The sequence below is a fragment of the Strix aluco genome, chromosome 24, assembly GCF_031877795.1.
Source record: "Strix aluco isolate bStrAlu1 chromosome 24, bStrAlu1.hap1, whole genome shotgun sequence".
Lineage (NCBI taxonomy): Eukaryota > Metazoa > Chordata > Aves > Strigiformes > Strigidae > Strix > Strix aluco.
Window position 1 is genome coordinate 9,591,763 of NC_133954.1, and position 23,791 is coordinate 9,615,553.

At 44.8% G+C, this 23,791-nt stretch overlaps 2 protein-coding genes across 2 annotated transcripts; both read right to left on the reverse strand.

Annotated features, from left to right (window-relative positions):
- Window positions 1–3,522: 3,522 nt before the first annotated feature.
- On the reverse strand, window positions 3,523–9,008 carry LOC141933945 (keratin, type I cytoskeletal 19). Its single transcript, XM_074849090.1, has 8 exons — window positions 8,485–9,008; window positions 6,673–6,755; window positions 6,190–6,346; window positions 5,772–5,933; window positions 5,494–5,619; window positions 5,147–5,367; window positions 4,340–4,368; window positions 3,523–3,820 (listed from the first exon to the last, which is right to left on the reverse strand). Exons 1-8 carry the CDS (start codon window positions 8,932–8,934, stop codon window positions 3,789–3,791), a joined length of 1,260 nt encoding a protein of 419 aa, XP_074705191.1. The 5' UTR covers window positions 8,935–9,008; the 3' UTR covers window positions 3,523–3,788.
- A 9,745-nt stretch (window positions 9,009–18,753) lies between these two features.
- LOC141934003 (keratin, type I cytoskeletal 19-like) lies at window positions 18,754–22,634 on the reverse strand. Its single transcript, XM_074849149.1, has 8 exons — window positions 22,140–22,634; window positions 21,251–21,333; window positions 20,943–21,099; window positions 20,588–20,749; window positions 20,096–20,221; window positions 19,777–20,003; window positions 19,123–19,214; window positions 18,754–18,796 (listed from the first exon to the last, which is right to left on the reverse strand). The coding sequence occupies exons 1-8, from the start codon at window positions 22,632–22,634 to the stop codon at window positions 18,777–18,779; spliced, it is 1,362 nt and encodes a 453-aa protein (XP_074705250.1). The 3' UTR covers window positions 18,754–18,776.
- Between the last annotated feature and the right edge of the window lie 1,157 nt (window positions 22,635–23,791).

Here is a 23,791-nt window from a genome sequence, read left to right on the forward strand (position 1 = left end):
ATCTAATAAATTGCTAGGGGACTTCAAAAGGCAGTAATTCAGTAATACAGCTCTGTTCAATACTGTATAATTATGGGAAAACAGATTTGGGAGATTTTAAAGGAAGTATTAACTGCTTATTTATCCTGCCGGGGTGTGTCACCGGGGACAATGTGTGTGTGGAGCGTGGCAATAGTGTGGAGTTTGAAGAAAGAGCCCCCTTCTCTTTGCGCAACAAGGTGACACGCTTCAGGGGAAAGCCACAGGTGGCAGCTGAAGAAGTCGGGGTATGGGAAGACAATAAATTGGTACTGAGGCACATAATGGTTTGAGGAAACGGGGAGTTGAGAGGAGGGAGAAAAGCAGGGACGAAGTGAAGATGGGAGGAACTTTCTCTGGTCCCTAGCTCAGAACCACCAAACTTATTTTAAAATAAAACTTTGACATAAAGAAGACACATGCTATGTTTGCTAACAACACAATGAGGAGAGTGTTGTTTTTAGCGGTTTTTGACAGAACATATCAACAGAAAATGAGTTTAGAATTCAGGATGGGTGATGTCAGCTAAACTGAGGCTCATACCAGTTGCTGGAATAAACCGAGGGGTTTGCTGAGATTTGCAGTTGAGACTCAGTGCAGCCGCGGGGAAACGCGCAGCCTTTTTACCAGGAGCAGGGCGGGAAGGAACCATCAACCATGTAGCTGTGATATGTGCGGACCAGCCTGGGTCTGAAAATGTCTGCTCGCTCTCCAGCTGGTTGGAAAAGAGGGTGTTTCACAGTTGTGGAAACATGTTTCAATCTGAGCCTGGCCCTTTGCCACAGCAGTTCAGTTTTGCTGTGGGGCACATGAATGGTTCTGCGCAGCTTGCCAAATCTCTGTATCTCCAAGAGTTAGTATCTCAGCAACAAGTTTAGACAAACTCTCCTAAAGATAAAAAAAGTTTCTCTAAGACCCCTGTAATGTAAATATCCTGAGGGGTGCACGCTTCTAGAGTCTGTTTAACTCTGAGTGATCCCACAATAAGCAAGATCAAATTCCATTTAAAAAAAAAAAAAGTCTAGCAAAATCACTTCTAGAAAACACCATAAACTTTAACAGGAAACTTTGGGGATTTTTCATTGAGTCTTCTTTCACTCAGTCTGTATAACTTCGTTGGAAGCTTGCTGGTGAAATACGCTTTGCTGCTTTTCAAAGTGCCCTGTGCGTTGCTCTCGATTGTTATCAGATGAACACTTACAAAAACCAGGTAGCAGATATAAAGCTGTTTATTTCCTGTAGAATATTTACCATCGGGAAAAAGAAAAATAAATCAGGCAGCCAATACAGATTATGTCTGTAACATAATTCAGAAAACCATAGTGGTGGGGATTCTGTGGCCTGTTCAGTTTTCTGTAAACCATCAACTCAGATCCTTGGGGTTTGTCTCCCACGATCAAACGCTTGTAAATGCAGGTGCAGCACTTGCAGACCTGATCCCTGCTTCATCATCTTCGCTGTGTGTCCTTTCCTGTTAAACAGCTGCTTCTGAATAGTTCCTAATATGTTACTAGAAATTGTCAATAGTATTTTCAAACCACAGGAGAATCCAAGGAAAGGTGCCTCAAGGAAGCCCCGTGAAGTTTGGAGGTGCTCAGTCAGGGATCATTTATTTGCAGCTCGCTTCAGTTGCTGTGCTTCACACGTATTTTCCTAAAGAGAAAAAACTTTCACTTTTGAGAGCTTACTTAAGAACACTGGCTGTCTGGTGAAAGGGGAATGGTAAATATGTCCGTACCTCTCCACTGAGAGCAGCCTGCTGGCAAATGCTGTGTGTATTCAGCATTCACCCACTCATCCTATTTATTTATCTAGATTTGGTTGGTTTGTTACTGTCTCCAGGTTGAAGACTTCTGTATCAAAACCTACATGCTTTATAGCATTTTATAACAGACTATGTAAGGCAAACCTTGCTTCAGTGAAAAATTAGATACATTTTGGTATTTACATTAATAAAAGTTTAGGAATCAAGTGTTTTGATGAATCTAATTTCATATCTGAATTTGAACAAGTATGTGAAAATCATCTGGTTCTAACTCAGTTCTAGATCTAGGTATAATGCTACATACAGTTATATTCTTCTTTTCAATTAGTATTTCTTCATTTTAGCTATGTTATATCTGTCATTTTTTCAAAAAAAAAATTGGTTACATTTCTCTATAAATTCATGAGGTTTGGAATGCTTCCAGATTCATAAGCTCTTGGGACTTTAAAGGAGCATCTCGAGTCAGTCCCGTCTCTGTACTGTAGAGATCCGAGTTGCTCTGTTCATTCTTCATTTAGCTCTTTTCTGCAGCTGGAACGTGAACTTCAATCTACAAAATTTTCTCCTTATAGTCTATACAAGGAAATTGAAGCCTATTACCTGCTGAAGTAAAAACCCCACTATCTCAAACTCATGCCTTTATTCTGTCCTCACTAGCTTCACTCTGAGATTTCTTATCCAATGTCTTGACACACCGTTTCACCCTTTGCGCAGTACTCGGTGTTGTGCTTGTGGTGCGTAAGCTCCTCAATTTGTCATGTTCCACAGAGCCTTCCTGGAAGACGTCCCCTGACATGCCCGTGCTGGGCAAACTCTTTCATTCCTTCTGTGAGGGGATTAACGGAGTTGACACACTTTCGCCTCTCCTTTCGGGAGGACAGAGAGTTCCATTCAAGAAGCAGCTTGTTTATCATCGGAGTCTTTGCTGATAAAGCCATCACTCAGACATTACATACCTTTAGAAAACAATTTTTTTCTGAACCAAACTCTAAAATTATAGTCTCTGAGTGATTTTATATTAAACATTTCACCAGAAATCCTTCGTTACCCTACAAATATGGAACAAAATCAATAAAATTATAAACTAAAAATTAGGCTATAAAAACAAGAATTCTAGCCTTTTCAAGATTCTTTCAAGTCTCTGAAGCCCCAATTTCTTTAGCAGGGTTTATGAATTCATTCAATTCTTGAGATGGTTGGAAATGAAATTACTGATTTCTGGGGGCCTGAACTAGAAGTTTACGCTTAGAATTTCAGCTAGGATAACATCCTTCCCATGGCATGAGAATGCAGGGGGCTAAAATTGGTGCTAAAGGTTTGTTACCTCTGTAGGAGCTGGGAGAGTGAGTGAAGATGTCTCACAATTGTTTCTCACTCCTGTTTGTTTCTGTAGGGGTTATCTTCAGGCGATTTTAACAGCTTTATATTTTACCCTAAAAAACCATCTCCCAGCTCTTCTTACCAGCATCATGTAACATCTCACTGCTACTGCTCTTGCGAGTGCACAGCCATTGTAGTTACAAACATAAGTCACCCCTGAGTTCCCCACGCTGAGGGGCTGGGGATGCTGCTCCTCCACAGTCAGAGCTCCTGCCAGCCAGAGGAGCTGGGAGAAATGGGAGAGGGAGCTCAAGCCACCACAGCCTCTGGGAGCATTAACCAGTGGGGAGGCTGGCTAGCTCCTTCCTGCCTGATTAAAGCCAAACTTCGGTAGCAATATCACAGTAACTCAAAAGAAGTAAGATTGCAAGAAGAAGATCATCTTTATTAGAGTAGATACAGCAATTCAGTATGTGAAAGAACTAGAAATAATTGAAAAGCTAACCCAGTTTGCCAACTAATCACTACTAAATGGATGAATCTACCTAAGCTTTGTGTGGCCAAGAATTTTCTGTGCTTTAAGACAGCAGTTTCCAGCAGTCTAGAGTGATTCCTTTCCGTTTCAATCCCCGTGTGTTATCCGCTTTTTCTCGTTTTGAAGATGCCATTTGCAGGACGTTCAGTACTATTTTCCATCGACCATCTTGTCTCTTTTGTCTACAGTGATATGGAGGAAAGAACAGCAATTACTGCAGCATTACACACAGGAGACCACTCTGCAGTGGGCACTGAGCTTACTTTATGTCTCGTGTCTCATCCCTTGTCTCCAAAGTTTTCTTCTTCATAGCATTGATTTGAATCATACATCACTTTGACAATACAGCTGACCTTTAAAAGCTCAAGGCAAGTTTTACTTGCATGTTCATACAATTCCCCTGAGCTGGCCAAGCTTAAATTTCTTGTATCCTTTCATCTGGGGGAATGATTAGGCATTTTGTGCTTTACTTAGCCTTTACTGTAGCATAGTCTGAGATTTTTTTCTGATGCCTAACATCTTTTAATGGCTGAAATTTGTTAAATTCTAGCCAGAGTCATCATTTGTGACTTAGTAGATTTTTTTCTGCAGCAGCCCAGTCTCTAGAATGGACACAACTACCACAATGTATGTATATTTTCTTTTAGAAAATAAAACTTCTTTGACTCCTAAAGGTTTCCTGAAAGAGATGGAATTCTTACCGGCAGTTCCAGAAAGGGGGCCAAATATCCTGTAGAACAAAGAGACAACAGTTGAAGGGAGAAGTAACACATCAAATGCTCACGAGATGAGGATGTAAGAAAGCAAATTCTCTATCGATCAGGTACATTTTGTATTCAGTCAGAGAAGAGATGGTCATCAACTTGCTCTCCCTTTCAGCTCAGGAGAGGGAATTGTAGGAAATATGTTTTTAAACAACTGCAATGGGAAGAGACAATTATGGAAAAGATGGAATAGAGGAAATCAAAACCTTTCAACTCCTCCCTATGAGATACTTTCCTCCTTGAGACTCTATGTGAAATGACAGCTGTGCTCCCGTGAGGGAGGCCCACTTCATGGCTGGCTGAAAACAGCTAGCTTCTCTGCCTCCACTCCTCTGCAGGGTATCTGCTTCTGCACTGACTCCTATGAGGCAAGAGCTATTTAACTGGTAACAGGAAGTTTAGGGGACTTCGGTGTTAATCTTTCTATTCTGTAAAACAGTACTGGCTGTGCTCTGTTTCCTGAATGTCAGGCAGCTGATGATTAGTTATCACTTTAGCTGTTAGCTGCATGTGATCTCTTGCACTGCTTATCAGTTCGTCTTTTTGTTTAGAAGCTCTTTGAGGTACTCACTCAATGTAAATGGGAATTGTAACATTTCCAGCTCCGCCATGGTCGAGAAGAATTAATTTGTTAAAAATTTTAGAACCCCAGGAGTATTTGAAGTTGTGTTTACTGTGATGCACCATGGCAGGGTCAAACTTTAGGAGGCAAAGCAAAAAGGTTTTCTGCAGTGAGTTACTTACTGGGACTCCTGGCCTTCCAGGAGTTGTCGGTAAGTAGCGATCTCTTGCTCCAGTCGAGTCTTGATATCCATGAGGATCTTGTATTCGCTGTTCTGGCGCTCCATATCAGCTCGGAGCTCAGCCAGCTGCGCCTCGATGCTGCCGATCAGGCCCTGGATCTGCGCCAGCTGGGCACCGTAACGCCCTTCCGTGTCTGCCAAGGTGCTTTCCAGCGCGGCTTTCTGAGGGCAGGGAGGTTGGAGGGGAAACCACAGAAAGGTTGCTGCCAGATGCAAAGCTCCTCGTGGGGAGGGGAATATGTGCCCATTTTGGTGGGGGGGGTTCATGCAGTGCAAATCTTAACGTACCATGCTGAGCTGGGACTGCAGTTCTATTTCCAGCCCTTGGAGGGTGCGTCTCAGGTCAGTGACTTCGGACTTGCTGCTCTGCAGCTGCTCGGTATTGACAGCTACTTCGTGGTTCAGCTCTTCAGTCTGAAACAGGGAAAGCATTACATGAGAAATATGGGGCCTCTAAGAAGAGGTCATAAGGCTTTCGCAGCAGTTCTCGCTGTGTTTCAATAATGATTTTGTTTCTCTCGTGGATTTTTTTGGTTAGTAGTTGTATAGTATGGAATTTTTTCTACCTTGGTTTGGAACCAGGCCTCAGCATCCTTCCTATTCTTCTCAGCCATGTGCTCATATTGGTCTCTCATATCAGCCAGGATCTTGGACAGGTCCACGCCTGGAGCAGAGTCCAGCTCAACACTGACTTGGCCAGCCACTTGCCCTCCCAGGGCACTCATTTCCTGTGTGGACATGGCAGAGGAAGACAACAGAGGGTACAGTCATAAACTAAAACATTATGAACTCTCCATTCTTTCTTCAAGGACTAAGGTCTGGCTGACTCCCCTTAAATACTTGCAGGGTACATTTAGTTTCCCAGTCTACACAGAAATCTTTTCTGCACTGTTGGAGAGCCCAGGGCAATCCTGAGGGACTCCACGTTTCCACACGCTGTTCCTCTAATGTCATTTTCTAATGTGTTTCTTGGGGTTTTTTTACCTCCTCATGGTTCTTCTTGAGGTAGGCCAGCTCCTCCTTTAAGTTTTCAATCTGCAGCTCCAGGTCCGTTCTGGCCAGGGTCAGCTCATCCAGGACCCTGCGCAGGCCGTTGATGTCGGCCTCCACGCTCATGCGAAGAGCTTGTTCTGTTTCAAACCTTACAAAAGCAAACCAAAATGGTTCAGGTTAGCTGATTAAGCCAGCTCGCCATGAAACACATTATTTGCTATAAATGCATCTGGTTTTGTAGGATTTATGATGTAGCCAGTGTTGTCCAGCATTAAACTTTTCTCCACATGTTTTACACAATATAAAATTTTCCATGGTGCAGATGGTGCTTTCAGCAAATACTTAAAGGGCTGAACTGCAACGACAGGATCAAACTGGTGTTCGTACAGAGATTTTATAGGCATTCCTTTCTTTTTTCACAGCCACTGCCCTTTGCCCGCTCAAGAGCCCTTTTTCCTTTCAGAAATTACTCACTTGGTTTTGAAGTCGTCAGCAGCCAGCCTGGCATTGTCAATCTGCAAGACAATCTTCGAGTTGTCGATAGTGGCATCAAGGATCTACAAACAATCAGAGTTCATTGCTGAGGCTGAAACAACTGTATTACCTTCTTTCCTGGTCTGAAGATAAAAGTTAAGATTCTATTTCATCTGCAGCTACACCAAATAAAAGTGTATTTTGGTCTCAGTAGGGAAGTATCAGTGATCTATAGCAAATACATAGCACAGATTTATCACAGTGCTTGTCGGTTTATCACATGATCGTCGGTTATGGACAGGTCCTCTTACTCCTGGCTGGCGTATGAAGTGGCTTTCAGCTAGAAGTCCCACAGTGAGACAAAACTATGTGCTGGCTTAGAGGGACAGGTTTTGGTAAGCCAGGGGGTAGGTGATGTTTTGGGACTGAAGCAAGAAACCATTTCCTGGAGAGATGCAAAGGAAGCAGACAGAGTCTGCAGACCCCTCCTGGCAGAATTTGTTCTCATTACAGATTTTCTTAACAGTGGGAGTGATTACAAGGTCTGTATGATTTTAAAATAAATGGCGTGTTTGTGTTTTGTAAACAATGTGGGTTTATATCGCATTTGTATAGTCTTTGAACACATTTTTGTTTGCTAGAATATCCAGGATAGTGTTTATAGATTCTTCTAATGCATCCTGAAAGCCTCTACAGGAAATTTTCTTTATTTAGAAGTAATCCCTGTTAATTTTTACCTAGAAAGCATGTCTTCTTTTGCCTGCCACTTTTAAAACTCAAAAAGTCATCCACAAAAACAGCTGGAACAACATTTTCTCTCCCCTAACTAAGGGAAGTAAAAGACAGGAGGGAAAAGAACACTAAAAAGAAAATCCAGTTGCCAGTTCTGCCTTTACTGGAGCTCAGTTTTTCAAATCAATAGAGAATGTGAATGGGTTGAAGCAAGGAGAGAGTGAACTGTGTGGGAGCGGTCATGAACTTCAAGCTGAACTGTGAAAACTAAACCTCAAGTTTTCTTTCATTTATTTACATAGTGTAATCAGCAACTATGTGCACCTTCGGGGGTGTGTATCACCGCAGAGTAATCTGTTATCAGGTACCCATGGGCTGTTGGGGCAAATCCTGCATTTATACAGGGGATTGATTACTTCATGTCTGCTACTGCCTTTTTCCCTAAGCCAAATGTTTCAGCACTCTTATTTCAATTCCAAACTTAAGGAAGTGGAATATGAAGAAAAGTAAATGTGTGGTGATGAAATCCTGAGCAGCTGTCTTCACATTTACAAAATTGTACTTAACCAATTTTCATTTTTACTATTAAAGCAGTGTGTGTGTGCCTCTGAAGTTTTTCAAGCTCTATGGCGGGTAACAGATTACAGAGATGGGCAGGTTGCTGTCATTGTTTGACTCTCTTTATATTTATCAGTATATATATGGTCATATATCTATTAATTGGTCATATATGTGTATATGACCAGCATGTGTGTGTATATATATCTGTGTGTGTGTGTGTGTGTATATATATATGCCTTGTTAAAAGCAAACATTATCAGAGAATTAAGTACTAAGGCATCTCTGTCTGACTGTTTTGTACATTCTCTTAGCTAACATTTGAAAAAGTAGATAGTTCCATGCTGATAATTTTCTTTATCTACCCCGCCCAATCATTGCATATTCATTTCATCTTCCTCTCCTTCTCATAACCTGCAGTGCCTTCTGGGTGTTCTCCTAGGGAAGTTTTTCTCTTTGGGTTTTTATGCTTCCTTCTTAAGCACAAACCTAAGATGATTTTTAATGAATATTAACACCTACCTTGTCCCGAAGGTCTTCAATAATCTTGTAATAATGACTGTAGTCCCGAGCTGGGCCTGGTCCTTGCTTTTGGTACCAGCCTCGGATTTTAGTTTCAAGATCAGAGTTTGCCTCTTCCAGTGCACGCACTTTGTCCAGGTAAGAAGCGAGGCGTTCGTTCAGGCCTTGCATAGTTGCCTTTTCATTTCCTGAGAGGAGGCCATCACCGCTACCCAAACCACCACCAAACCCACCACCAAAGGTCCTGCTGAAACTACTTCCATAGCCACCGCCCAGGCCGCTTCCTGGGCCAGAAGAGACAAATCTAGCGGAAGAGACCGACACCCCCCTGCCACCAGAGCCCCCGTGGATGCTGGGAGCCCGAAAGCAACCTCCACCAGCACGGATCGAGGAGCTGCCGGGTCCCCCTGCCACAGAAGAGGTCATTTGCCTGAAGCTGTAACTGGTCATGGTGGGAAATACCAAGGACCTAAAGCCAAGCTGCAGCTCACGCAGTTTGCGATCCCGAGGCAGCAGTGTGTGCTCCGTTCCCCCACCCCACCTCTTTTATGCCTGTGACAATGGGAGTTGTCTCCAGAATGTGTTATCTGAGACCCGTGGAATTTATCAGCCTTAAGCCTTCTGCCAACATGGCAATTCCTCTTATTGGTCAGTTGTGATGAAGTGGGCTGTTGCTTCCCCAAATACCTTCACGCAAGGGAGCCGATTCCCTCCCCCTGACCGTTGCCTCTTGAAGCAAAAGGTGGGATTCAGCGGAGGCGTTGCCTGGCTGAGGGGAGCATTCATAAATCTACTTACACTTTGCCTACATGGAAACAAAAGGGCTGGGAGTGCCCAGCCCTGCTGCAGCCAGCGCTGCGTCCGTGGCGAAGTCACACAACAGCTTCCTGCAGGTAATCTCAGGAAAGAGTTTTAATACAGAGTGACTAAGTTAGTCATTGGTAGACTGATAACAGAGCTTGAAAGGAGCCCAAATAGTGAACAATATGTGTGGCCTGTGACAAAACTGTTCCCACCCCTCTGTTTTCCTTATTTCCCCTGAGAAAAATACTTTCAGAAGTAACATTTTCACTGCTTCTTTCTTTGCTCTCAGTTCCTTCTGGGCTGTCAGAGATGGTCTGACAGAGAACATGCCTTGTCTGAAAGAGTCTAGTTTTCTACAGAAACAAGAATCCTGTTCAAGGAACCGTAGCTGTATTTGTAGCAGAGTTGGCATTAAACTTCCCTGAGTTCCTGGGGAGTGAGCAGCGACAGAAACAAGTGCCCCATTATACATGTTGTCCTGTCATGCTACTGAAAGAGAGAAGTAAACAGAAGAAACATAATCACTTAGTTTTCCGGTCTTTGAGATCGATGAAAATGTTATTTCTAAAATGTCCAAGTCCTCTGTTATCCAAGATGGATTTTCAAAAGCAATGTTGCTTTTGTTACCGCAGGCTCCTCCATGAGCATCACCACTAACATACGAGTGGATACTCCCATCTTTTATTCGATTCTGTTTCTTTCACTTGCCACCCCTCGCTGCCCCCAGACCTCTGGCACTCCCCAGAGCTGCTCTAAAGAAGGAGGGGCTACGCTGGCCTACCAGCACTTCCAGCTTCCAGCAAGCGACCAGGCCTGGGCAGAAATTCTGCCCCTACAAGTGCTTCTGCTAAACGGAACCTTTGGAGCACAAGATACATGCTGTGATGTTTCAATGAGAGATCCATTTAATGCCAAAATAGAAAATTAAAGGTAAGCCCAATGAAATGCATACTCTGTGCAAGGGCCTGTCTATCTTTCTATACCCGTTAAAAATGCATCAGGTACCTCAGAGCACGCGTTAGTGCTGTACTCTGTACAGAGAGGAGTATCGAACTGCAGGGCAAACACCGGGGGGTAAAAGAACCAATATACAAACTGGAAGCTGGCCAAGGCACCTGTTCCAACAGCCCCATTGGTCTGTATCTAATTATAAGGCTGTATCAGGAAGAGGAATTCTGCGGTGACTCAGGTGCAGAATGTATCACTTGAGATACACCCCATACCTACCACACTTCACCTGGCTGTGATGCTGTAGCCCAGGGACATCACAGCTGAGTTCTCTTTCTGCAGAGACTGCTGCCTTCACACGAGGCTCCAGCTTGCACAGGAAATCTGTACAGCCTTTCCTGAGGGATACGGAGGGCACTTCTGACTGCCAAGGGCACGCTGGTCGTTCCTTCTGTAGATCTGAATGTCCCGTTCAGCCCTGGGTAGGAAAAACCTGCCCAGCAGGTAACTGTTCCAAGTCTGGTGAATAGCTGAAATAATAGTATCAGAAAGTTACAGTCTGCCTGCAGACAGAAAGCAAGCTACAGAAGAACAGTTATTTTATTGTTAAATATTGAAATCCGTGGTTAGAGCATAAAGGACATAAGTCCATGTGCTTTTCTTCACTGAACAGAATGCAAGAAGCTTAAAGCAGATCAGATACCAGGGTATTCAGATTTGTCTCCTGCTACGAGGAGAGAGGAACATCCCTCCAGGTACTCCCTCATCATTTCCTAGCCCCCCATGCCAGGACCTCCGAGCAGTGTATTTTGGGGTTTTGCAAAATAAAACACACATTTATGATTCTGCATAATATTTTATGGTCCAGTTCATGAGAATTGGGGTCTGAAAGGCCTCTGCGTTCTCTCTGAAAGCCCTTGAGTAAAAGCAGCAGTGATCATATATTGTACTGTGAGAATGTCGATAACGGGCTGCAGGCAGGTTACGTTTGCTTCAACATACAGGGAAGAATCTCCCAAAGAGTGAACTGCAATTCTTCATGGAAGTTTGGAAATACATCTGGAAGTGTCAGGAGGGGAAAAGCTGGGGAGACACTGTCACATGGAGAAATTATTTAATCTTATTAATACCACCAAATATATCTTAAGCTTCTAGTATCAAATCAGTCCCTCATGCAGCATTTTTACTGAAATTGCATTCAAAGTTTCCAGAAAGGTTTTGGTTTTCTTTTAACTTTCCATCTCTGTTTTACCTCAATGGCTGCGTGTGTTTGTTTTTATTGAGGCTTCCTTAAGGTGATAACATGTACTCAAATGCTTGGAAAAGCCTTTAGTGTGGCAAAGTATTTGCTCAAGAAAGTGCTTTTATCATTCTGCATAGTGGGTTTTTTTCTCCCACTACAATAAACCTAATTTATTGTAGGGTCAGCTTTTCCCTAGAGGAACTATAAGGAGTGGTCAACAAAGGGAATTTCCTTTATCTGCCGCTTATCTGGGGGTAAGGGAGACACATTCATTAAAGTGGAGTCATCCAGTCGACTGGTGGAAACAGTCCACGCCCAAGCTCCTGGCTGAGACCTGCTTCTGCTTCGCCTTTATCTACTCTACTAGTCACTGCTGCTTTCTAAAACTCTTCATATTTTTTCAGGGTATTTTTATCAATTGTCCTGTAAACCATTTTTGATTGCCCTTGAGTGACACTGGCATATGCTTCACTCTTCTCCCATCCTGCTAAATTTGCTTCCAGGGCTTGCTAATGCAATTACAGTTAAATGAACTCTGTGAACATTTTAACTTACTTTATTGGTGCCTGCAATTCCACGGATGCTTCTATGGGCGAATGAGCAAAGTCAGATTGTTATTATTCTGAATTTTCCTTTTAAATCTTTAAGTGTTTGTCCATTCTGATAATTCTTCCTTTCTACCTCGGCTTCCATCAGTGAAAATGTGCTTCTTGACTCTTTTGTATGCACATTTTCAGTCTTCATCTCTTCTCCTGCTCATCAAAACTTTGGGTGCCCCACCCTCCTGACCATGTCATATGCCCTCTTAAAATCACAACTTTGTATGTTTTTCTCTCCTGTTGAAGATCATAGGTATGAAATGTTTGAGTCTTGTTAATTCAAATGCAAAATTTTCTATTTTTTCTTTAAACTTCCTTGTGGGAAGTACCAATGATAACAAGAACTGATCTGCAGCTGGCACTAAAATAGCTGTGTTGAACGTCTGCCTCAGATACAATTCTTAGCTTTCTTGCTTTTATATCCCATCATTAATCTCTTTTTTTTTAATCCTCACAAACCTTGCATTGCCATATATTCACTGAATGTGCCAGCAGATTCAAAGACAAGAATGTTTATGTGCTGAAAAGGCAGGTCCTAGCACGTGCACACACAGCTGTTAAAAAGAGGGTAGGTAAGAGCAGAGAGCAACACTTTTAACTTTCTCAAAATTACTATTTTTGCAAAGTAGAGGGGATGTGATTTGGTGAAGAGAAATGCACAGGGGTGCCCTGATTTCTGTGTTGAAAGAGATGAGAAATAAGGTCATGTAAGGGTTCAGGTTTAAAAGAAATTATAAGAGTAAGATGCAGGACAATTCATTTTTATCCAGGGGTCTGGTTCTGTCACGGCAGGAGATGAACGGTGAATCAATGATTTGAGCTGAACTTGAAAGCTATGGATTCCTGTTCAGCTACGGGCTTCTGTAGTGGTATTGGGACATAGCATTTAATTTCTCAGTATTTGTCATTTATATAACATTTGAATAGATTGGTATGAGGAAAATACATAAAAGATCATGAAGAACTCAAACACTTAAGTAACTGGGAGCAGTGGAAATACTTGGCAAATACTTGAAACTGGATGTGGTGCGTACTTTTGGAAATACCTCTTCATTCTCTGTTTCCCTAGAAACATAAATAGCTTTAAACCCTTGATTTCGCTATCAGTCCAGAACTGTAATGATAATGCACATCAGGGAGTGAAGCACCTGAGATAGGAAAATAAAGTAGATTTCTTATAGCATGATTAAAAATTGTGTGGGAAGAAAAGATCAGTTAGGACACCAAGCCCTGGCGAGTGAAAGACAAGTCACTGGGTATATTTTTACACTTCCTTTAACCGGTTATCTGGTTGGTAAATCTCAGCAAGGTATGATGGAGCTGGAAACTATTATTAAGAGTCAAACGTCTGACTGATGAGAGGCTGTGTTCCAAAAGTCAGGTTTCTGCAGGCAGCAGCAATAAGCACCTTAGAGGCCGCTGCCAAACCCAGAGAGACTAAACCTGTCCCAGGCCTCGGAGGAACCAGGTACATGTCGAGCGCTTGCTGTGCCAGCCACGGCTCGGCGGTGATTCACGCTGAAGGAGGAGGCCTGCAGCTACTCAGAGGGCATTTTCCCATAGGCCACATGGAAAATTCCTACTCAAAAAAAAAATCCCCCCTGGTAGAACACAGAGTAGATGGGTTTCATAGCACAGAGAGAGATGAGCTTTTTTATTCTGTTCATGTCTGTAAAATACTTGGAGAGCGTATCTGTATTATTTATGTTTATGTGCTCATATATTTGTAGGCATAGATGCATGTATTTTTATTTATATACTTATATATTATCATTTCTCTTGCTAATTTTCTAAAAATATATTCTGCTCATAGTGATAAGCCACGGCTTCCAGTAAGGGAAGAGATTTTACTGTGCAAGCATTAAACACAGGTTCTGGATCAAATTAGAAAACCAGGAGCTCTCTTTGTCCTCTGCTGATAGATCCTGCCAGCTGGGTTTGGGCTTTCCTGATCCTAGGGGCGCTTTCGTGCTGTCTTTTGCTTGATTCTCCAGATCTTTGTTAGGCTCCGTGAGAAAATCAAACTATATTGCTCTACGAGGGCAAGTCCTGTGGCCATGGGTATGAAGAGCTACTGCCAGGGTGGTGTTTTTAAACCAGCTTGTTCTCATAGCAACTGTCAGCTCACGGGAAACGTGTTCTGCAGCCCTGGTTGTGTCTGCCCAGAATGACTGTGCACCTTTAGGGAAAGAAAAGGGTGTTTCAGGGAAAGAAAGGGGTATTTCTGTCTACTCGTTAAGTTTGCTACGTTTTCAAAAAGAAGTAGTTAACAGGCAAATTTCATAGTATTTGTGTGTATCAGGTACCTTCCTGGACAGCCCTGGCCGTTCACTGTGACTGAGAACCATGTTTTTCCACCAGCCTCTGACAGTTGTATTCAGCTTTAAATCTTCTTTTATTTAAACACTGAGGTCTGCGCCAACTATCTAGATACTTTGGGCAGCCCTCCACCACCAAATCAAGCTGACTGAAATGCCTGCTGAGTGCCTTTTCACTCTTTTCTAAGGGATTCAGCTTAATAACTAATAAAACCTGTAAGATTCTGGTGCATGATTTCTAACAGCATTTTCAACAGAGAGAGGTTGTCAACACTCGTTTAAAATCTTTCGTGTGTGTCACTACGAACTTTTTGGTATTGACATAATTTTTGACAGTCTGACACCAAGTTGTGGGAAAGAACTTAAATGAGATTAGAAATGTAAGAAAATGTTGATTAATCAGGCTGTAAGTGCCTTTGATCCAGTTGCACTGCGGCTGCCAGGGCTGGTTGAGTGCAGGAGTGCCTGCCACTGGAAAGGTGTTCCCCGCAGCCAGCCTTCGCCGTGCCTTTCTGAGCGTGGGCTCGTAAACAGGGCGTTATTAGGGGTAATTGCAGTGTGCAGAAACTGCTCTTTAGGCAGTACGACCTCGGTTATGAAAGCCAGCTCCAGTGCACCTGAAATTGCACGTTCACTGGAGCAACCCGGAGAGAGCCTGTGCCCGTAATGGCTGTCACAGGGTGAGGATACCTAGAGCAATGCAGAAGTGTGTTGAGATTAATGGTCCAAAATGTTATGTATTAATGAAACTTAATAGGAATATGTTACTCGGGATACAGAAAGAGTGGATTTTCCTACGAGAATTTTTGTGCTCTTACTGTTCATTTTTATGATAGGCTGGTAATGTGAGAAATACCACAAAAGTAGCTGCCTTTCGTCTGATTTTTTATCAGAGGCACAGTGAATCACTGATTGTCTTTTTTCGTTACTCGAGACAGCGCGGGGCCAAGAGGCTGCCTGGCGTAAGGGCCTGGCGCGGCTGCCGGCTGCCCCGCTGGCACCATCCCTTGGAGCTGAGGGTGCGAGGGGCTGGACAAAGGCGCCGCGCTCAGAAGCCGGGGCTGCGGTACCTGTCCCCACCCCCAGCTGCCTTTGCAAAGGAAAACATTTGCTGTGGGCCAACATCCGCAGCCACGTGCTAGTCCTGAGCCGGCACGAAGCGCCCCAGAGGATCCAGTCCACTAATTTCTGGTTCTTGCTTTGGATTCTTCTCTGTCCAGCTTTTCCCCCTCTTATCTTCATCTGACCTCCTGAAAATGTTTTATTATGCGGGTGGAGATAATTAATTTCCAGAATTAAAAACTCAAACACACCCAAAGATTATAACGCAGGGCACCTTTGGTTGCCTTTGGAAATCGTAACAGTACGAAGTGTCAGCGTCTCCACAGACCCCCCTGCAGGCCTGGTTTTTAAACACAGCACCTTTTAATTCAACCTCATGCTTAATAAAATTCTTCTCTTCACTTGGTAATACCAGGCTCCCTGTCTGTCTGTGGCAGCCACTGCTGCTACTAAATGAGTTGAAAACAGACAAAACTTCAACACTAATTAAACGCACACAAGAACAATCCAGGAGGTTTTGACTTAATCTGAATTTGCTGATTTTATATGGAATTACTTCAAAAGCTTCAGGCAGAATTACGTGAAACAGATACTTCCTCTGTTTCTCTTCCCTGTCCTTCGTAATTAATTAATTTCTAATCTTTTTACTGTCTATTAATTTGCTTTATTAACCCCTCTGGTATCACAGTGTTACCCCTGTGAAAAACTTACCAATTTGATTGTTATTTAAGCTGTTCTTTCCTTGGCCCAACCGTTTCCCAGGTCTGAGGCTTCAATTTAATTTTGAGACTGTATTGAGCAGTTTCTGTCACAAATCCTATTGTATATTTTCGGGATTTGCCACTAGAGGATGCTGTGCAAACCAACACGCTGTGCGCATTGAGCCCTGCAGTGTCAGCTTCAAACCCCTCTGTCCCTCGTACCAAAGCGTAGGAGATATTTCTGCTGAGTGGTTCACCAGAGGAACACACCTGTACTGAACCCCGGAAGGGCAGAGTAGGGTATTCCCTTGTATTGACACTGCAAACGTAGACTGATCTCAGCTCACCCTGTCTTGTTCTGATGGGCTTTGATATTACAATGGGCAGATTATGCTCAAGTTCTGCCTAATAGCTCCATCCAGGGAAGTCAAAGGCAAGCCAGAAGCGGGTATGCTCGGCTCAGCTCGGCTCAGCTCGGCTTGGCTTGGCTCGGCTCAGCTCGGCTCGGCTCAGCTCAGCTCGGCTCAGCTCGGCTTGGCTTGGCTCAGCTCAGCTCGGCTTGGCTCAGCTCGGCTTGGCTTGGCTTGGCTCGGCTCGGCTCAGCTCGGCTCGGCTCAGCTCAGCTCAGCTCGGCTTGGCTCAGCTCGGCTCAGCTCGGCTCGGCTCAGCTCAGCTCAGCTCGGCTTGGCTCAGCTCGGCTCAGCTTGGCTTGGCTCGGCTCGGCTCAGCTCGGCTCGGCTCAGCTCAGCTCTGCGGTGGGCACACCCTGAGCTGCGCAGAGACTGGGGGCAGCAGACCCAGCACGGAGGTTTCTCCCCTTTCTCATTTAAGAGAGACAGCAGAAGGGAAGCAGGAGACTGGGGAATGTTCCTGACAGACAGCCTAGAACACAGCTGGCTCCTTTCTGGGATCAGAAACATTCTTTCTATTTAAACTGTGGTCACATAAGATATTTCATCCCGAAGTCCATTATAGCTGGCTGATGCTGAGCTTTAGACCTTCTTTTCTGAGGTAGCCAGCACTGCCTGGTACGAGAAGTAAAATGGGGCATGAGGCAGAACATGAGTCTGTTAGCTTGTACAGGAGCATGAGAGTCCTGTTGTGACTCAAGGGAGAGGTATTTTTGCTTTGACTTTACAAATCTCCTTTGTTTTCTAGGGAAATAGTTTGTCTGACTCATCTCTCTTTTCTGCTGTGCTGAGAATTTGGCTTTGGATTGTAACATGTAGACAGTTTGATGCCATTTTAAATAATACATTGTTATCCAAAAAGATGATATTTTACCTGACCTGAACCTGTTTGCAAACCAAAGTGCAAGTGCAAAGCTATTTGATGGAATAAAAACTGTTAGTGATTTATGTGCTGGTCAGAGAACAATGAAGGCTTGGGAGACCCACCCTTGTTTGTTACAGGGTGGCACTTGAGTCACTCACCTGATATGTGGCAGACCCTGTTCAGCTGCTTTCTCAGTCCACCGCAAACCAAAGACTAAAATACTGATTTGTAAGTTTTAAATGAGTGAAATATTTCACCGATTTTTCTTCTGCTGTCAAGCCCAAATACTGTGAGTGTGTTACATGAAGTGGAGCCGTTTTAGTAAGAAAGATTGAACCTCGCCGCCACCCTGCCACCCTCCACCCGTCCACCCAGAGCTCTGTACAGCCGGGGAGCCAGGAATAGTCTTATGAAATAAGAGAACACACTTCTTGATTTTGAACCATCAGATAAAAGACCTGAGCCCAGATCTTCCAACATGTCAGGAGAAATAATCCTAACAATTGAACTTCGTGTTATAAGGAGAACTTCTCTGCATACGCATCACTCGTTTCCTCATCTAATCCTTTGCTTTTATTGAACAAGATTAGACAGAGCCCTCATCTAAAAGTTGGGAGAGAGCCTGCCTGAATATGATTGATTCTTGTTCATTGACCCAAAGGAGAATGTTTTTGATTTGACAAAGTTTTCATGAAATTTTGGGGTTAATTAATCCTGATCGTTTTAGTTCAGAGGCTGAACTGTCAAATCAACTACTTGCATATCCCTTGCAATGTACACTAGGAAAAAGGGTTTTACCCATCCTCTTTTCTACCCTGTAGGTGTCACTCTTGAGTTTAATGTGAATGTATTCGTTCATCTCTGATATTTTATCCAGACATCATCTGATTAGGTTAGGATACACAATTTTCTTTGGGGCCATATGACATGATACACACAACCTTAATTTCTCTGTGAAGGTATATCTCATTTGTTCCACCTAAATGTAAAGACAATATTGCTATACCAAATAGAGTGTTGGACACCAGTTCTCTTTGCATTGCAGAAAAATAAAGTTTATTAGAGGCATTGTTATCAGCAGAAAGTAGATCACCAATCACATGGCAGACAAGTGTGTGTAGATGCAGTGATTGCATATGAAGAACAGTATAAAAAGGAAAAAGTAGATAATTTTAGGAGAGTCCCTAGCAATTATTCATCTCGACTTCATGAATAACATTTGTAGAGCAATCTGTGCGTTGGGTAGGCACAGAGCGCTTGTGCTGTGTGTGTCAGCACGCTGCAGGCCGGGCTGCTCACAGGCGGTGGGTAGGTCAGGGAAGACCAGTGCACCGGTGGTATCTTAACACACTCTTGACTGCCCTGTGGAGTGAAAGAAGAAACAAACCATTACTCTGATGGGGAAATCAAGAGTCTCTTGCAGCACTGACACTGCAGATGTACCATTATTTAAACGTCCATCTGTGTTAGCAAACGTGTGAGAAAGGAGCTCAGGCTGTTTCTGTAACTGAAGCTAAAACACCTTGAAATTAAGAGATTTGATTGTGAATGGTTTAATCCCCGTGGCAACTGCAAATGTGGAAGTCACAACACAAGGGATAGTATTAAAGGAAAAGAGATGAAACACAAAATATGAAAGCCATGGGGAATAGGATAAATTAGGATCCTTTTTGGAAGATGCTTCTTACCTGTCTTGTCGCCAGATTGACCATGAGAGTAGGAAGTAGAAGAATAAGAGTGGGAGGATATTCCCCCTCCTTGGAGAGCTCCTTGAGACGTTCTGTGCAAGGAAAGGAATTTTAATGAAGGGAATGATAAATACATTCATAAAGAGACATACTGTGACATAATGTGCAGTGCATGTAACAGCTCAGCTTTTCCTGGACCTTGCAAACAGTCCTTTATATTTTTTTATTTCATTCTCTTCAGGTATATTTTCCTAGGAGGCTCTAGAAGCAGAAATAACAAAAGACTGTGGAAGTATAATTCTTCTGCTCTCACAGTCCAGTTGTGCTTGCCAGTCTGCTGTCAGAAGGCAGTACATTACAGTTTGGTTTTGCGTCGTGACTCCTCTCATGGAACTCACTCTGCACAAACAGGCCAAGAGTTGCTGATTGACTGAACATATGTCAGTAACTATATGCTCGGTGTTTCCCTCTGTGTTTGATGTGCTTATTAAGTTTATGGTATATACATTTCAATGCAGATGGTGTGAAAAAATCTGGTGTATTTAGATTTCAACTACAGACTGGTAAAACATTCTACTCTGTCTCCTGTGAGTCTCAAAAGAGAAAAGATTGTGATAGAATTTATGCCCTTATATTTGCAAACAGAATACGTACACAATGTCTTGCTGTCCCTCCTGCAGCAGTGCCCGGTACTGCGCAATCTCCTGCTCCAGGCGGGTCTTGATGCCCAGGAGCATCTTGTACTCCTGGTTCTGACTCTCCATCTCACAGCGGATGCTGGCCAGCTCCTCCTCTACCGAGTTAATCTGCCCTTGGATTTGTTGCAGCAGGCAGCCATAGCGAGATTCGGTTTCTGCCAGGGAGTTTTCCAGAGAGTTTTTCTGGAGGCGGAAATGCAGGTGTTTAGCAGCAGAGCTCTACCCTCCCTGCCCGTTCCGAGGAGGGCAGGGCCCAGCGATCCTGCCCCACGTACCGTGCTGAGCTGCGCCTGCAGTTCGATCTCCAGGTTCTGCATCTCGCGTCTCAGCTCGGTGAGCTGGTGGCTGCTCGTCTGGATGTCCTGGCTGCTAGAAGTGACCTGCTGGTTGACCTCTTCAATCTGCAGGAGTCGAACCCCAAACACACTTTGTGAGTGAGAAAATCCCCTCAGGGAGCAGCTTTGCTGCCTGGGAACTCAGACAGCCAGGGAGCCTCTCCCTTCCATCTCGTCCTCATCGAGGACAGCCCAGTCATTGCTCTGTGGATCCTGACGTTCCACCCAGCTTGGCCCATCAGACCTGGCCTGCTCCCCCTCTGCCACTGCAGCCTTTCCGCGGTGGCTTTTTCCTTCCCGTTCCCCAGGCGTGCAAGTGAGGTGCAGGTGAGCAGCCTCCTCCTTTTAGCCAAAGGCATTGCATGCCCCGTACTACCGGGGCGTCCGGGTTTTCCCACCCAAGGAGACGCCACGTTGTGTGTTGCTACGTACCTTGACTTCATACCACTGCTCAACCTCTCTGCGGTTCTTCTCGATGAGCTGCTCGTATTCGTTTCTCAGGTCGTTCAGTATCTTTGTCAAGTCTTCGCCAGGGGCAGCATTGACCTCCACGCTCACGTCGCCACCAGTTTGGGACTGGAGCTGTCTCATTTCCTGCAGAGCCCGAAGAGAGACACAAAGAGCACAGGTCATTTCTTGTGCTGGGGCCAGTGGGCAAAGCAGTATCAAGGTCCCAAGGAACGACAATCACACGACGTAAGGCTGAATTGACTTGACACGTAACTTTGGGAACCCCGAAGAATCAAAGGACTATGTCTTGGGCACGCTCTTTATCATTGGGTCGTACCTCCTCATGGTTTCTCTTCAGAGCAATCAGTTCGTCCTTCAGGGACTCCAGCTCGGACTCCAGTGAAGATCGAGTGCGAGTGAGATCATCCAGGAGATTTCTCAAGCCATTAATATCAGCCTCCACAGTCTGGCGGATGACCAGCTCGTTCTCATACCTGTACCAAAGGAAAAAGAAGAGTTACACATTCATTTCATTACAATGCGTAGGCTTGGTCATACCACCTGGGACAGGGTATCATCACCTGCATTCATGAATCTCGTAAAATTCATGAGATGAAACGTGTGAGTTCACAGAGAGGTACTCACTTCATTCGGAAGTCGTCAGCAGTCATCTTGCTGTTATCGATGTCGAGCATCAGCTTGTTATTGTCCACAGTGGCAGAAATGATCTGCAAAAGGGGAAATTGGAGAGGAGTCTTCCTGTGCTCAAGACATCCAGGACAAGAAGCAAGAAGACCCCAAGCTTTGGTAGCGCTTTGTTGCGGGTCTTGGAATTGTTTCCTGCAGTAATGCAGGAAAGTTGTTACAGTGCCATGCCACAGGAACTGCTGTGTGCAAGATTTTGGCTTCCCCAAACATTCTGATGAATGAATATATTGATGGGGGGACAAACAGAAGAACATTGATGCTGGCAGATCACCGACACCTTTGGCTTTCTGCACCCTGGGTGTCTAAGGAAGTGCAGTCTTTGTCCCTGATGCTCTAATTTGTCTCATTATCAAAAAAACTGCCTGTGGGGGAAGGCCTTGGTCCTTCCATCTGCTCTGTGTAGGAGTGTGCAGGACAAAGGGAGTTCAGGTCTTGCCGTGCAGGTGCTTTGGCTTTGCACCCCGTCCAGCTGAACTGGGTGGGACTGGGAGGACTGGAAACCACATGTGCCTGGTTTGGAGCCGCCTGTGCGAGGTGGGATTTCAGTGAGGTGCGCCAGCGTGTTTGGGCGTGGCGGAGCCCTCCTCGATGCCTCAGGCCGTGCCCACAGGGCACATCCCTTTTGCTTGTGGGGTGGTGTGGGGGTCTGTTCACCCCAGAGAAGGGAGGCGCAGCTCAGCAGGTTTCTGCCCGCGGTAGCACCAGCAAGGCCGCCCAGGAGGTCCCTCCCACCCCTCTAGAGCCAGTGCCAGGGGGAAGGAGGACGTCCTTGTGCAGGGGAGCGGCGTGCGGGAGATGGAGGCACCGTTAGCCAGGGCTGTCCTACCTGATTCTGGAGTTGTTCGATGGTCTGGTAGTAGGAGCTGTAGTCCTTTGAGACAGTGGGAGCTTGTTTCCTGTACCACTCCCGGATGTGGTGCTCGAGCTGAGCATTTTCCTCCTCCAGCCTTCGCACTTTGTCCAGGTACGCAGCCAGGCGGTCGTTGAGGTTCTGCATGGTGACCTTCTCATTGCCGCTCAGAAGGATGTCCCCCCCCGCCCCAAAGCCACCGCCAAAGCCACCGCCAAAGCCTCCTGCCAGGCCGCCACCAAAGCCTCCTGCCAAGCCCCCGCCAAAGCCCCCAGCGAGGCTGCCAGCGCTCATGCCCCCTCCGTAGCCAGCGCTGCACGCTCCCCCGCCGTAGCTTCCCCCGCCGATCACAGAGGAGGCGTATCGCCTGCAGGAGACGGAGGAACTCCGGCCTCCGCCGCCACCGCCGGCGCCTCCAGCTCCACCGCTCCTGTAAGAGGTGCTCGATGTTCTCTTGATGCTGCAGCTCATGGTGGAAGCGATCAGCTGTCTGGCCCAAGTGCAAAGCCCTGCACAACTTGAGGGAGAAGATGAGGCTGCAGCCTCCTGTCCCCGCTGATGGCTACTTATACCTTGCCGGGTGGGTGGCTCCCGCCAGGCAGTCCAGCTTCCCATGGCGTTTGCCAGCCTGAGTGCTCACGCCAAAAGTGATGTGCTAAGGGGAATTTCTTTCGGGGCTTGGGACAGCCCTCCCCACAGGTATTGTGTCTGCATGCTGATTCACACGAAGCATGCACTGTAATTTCAGGTGGGTGGCTGTGTGTTAGATTTTGTTTCAGATAGCATGTTGCTGGCTACTTAGTGAGTGAGACTCATTTTAATAGTTCTTCTTTGTTCTTTGTAATCATTTTTTCTACTGAAAACAGGTGGTGAAAGCACCACCTAGTTACCATGTTTTAATTTCAGAGTTGGAGAAATATGAACTCAGGCACCTTCTGTGTGAGTCTGGTTTCATTTTACCTGCAGAACTGCCAGTAACTGACATTTTTGGAAATAAAATCTCTGAGAATTTAGGTTCTTCCCTACAAAGAAAGCTCATTGTGGGTACTGTTTTTCAGAATGTTTAGTGGTAAATCTCAATAGAATAACCTTTGGAGAAGCAGTGATATTTGTGAGTTTTCATGGAAATCTGGTAGTATCACTTCCAGGAAGTAATCCTGTGTGTTGCACAGAACGATGGATGTGCAATAATGTAATTTAAAATCTGTGATTTTTTAAAATGTTGTGCAAATTTCTAGTCACTCAAAGATTACTTCGAACTGAAATAGATGTGTAGAATCTCTAAGGCGTCACTGACTGTCTTGGGAGAGGAGAGCAGAAGGATTCAGCGTTTTGACTTAGCAAAATGGAAGCTAAGATGGTTAGCAGCTGGCTCTCAAGGAAGGAGATACCAGGGCTGTTTAAAATAAAGGACAACCCTGTTGTCCACACAGGAAAGGGCATCATCTGCTTGAGTGTGTTTGGGCTGGAAACTAAGGGGGAGCTTTTTATCTATGGGAGACAAAAGGATCTGGAAGGTGCTTCCATTGTGGGAGGTTTGGATGGAAAAGAGAAACGGTTTTGAGATTGACCTTGATCAGCTGGTGGTAGGGATTTTATCCTCGTGTCGTAGAGACAGCTGTGGTGAC

Excerpts from the sequence above, each read along its gene's own strand:
- LOC141933945 (XM_074849090.1), bottom strand. The coding sequence starts at position 8,934 with ATGACCAGTTACAGCTTCAGGCAAATGACCTCTTCTGTGGCAGGGGGA. Across the intron at positions 6,756-8,484 it reads TTGAAGACCTTCGGGACAAG|ATCCTTGATGCCACTATCGA; the intron begins GTAGGTGTTAAT and ends GATTGTTTGTAG. Across the intron at positions 5,934-6,189 it reads TCAAGAAGAACCATGAGGAG|GAAATGAGTGCCCTGGGAGG; the intron begins GTAAAAAAACCC and ends ATGTCCACACAG.
- LOC141934003 (XM_074849149.1), bottom strand. The coding sequence starts at position 22,634 with ATGAGCTGCAGCATCAAGAGAACATCGAGCACCTCTTACAGGAGCGGT. Across the intron at positions 21,100-21,250 it reads GCTGACGACTTCCGAATGAA|GTATGAGAACGAGCTGGTCA; the intron begins GTGAGTACCTCT and ends CCTTTGGTACAG. Across the intron at positions 20,222-20,587 it reads AGCAGTGGTATGAAGTCAAG|ATTGAAGAGGTCAACCAGCA; the intron begins GTACGTAGCAAC and ends CGACTCCTGCAG.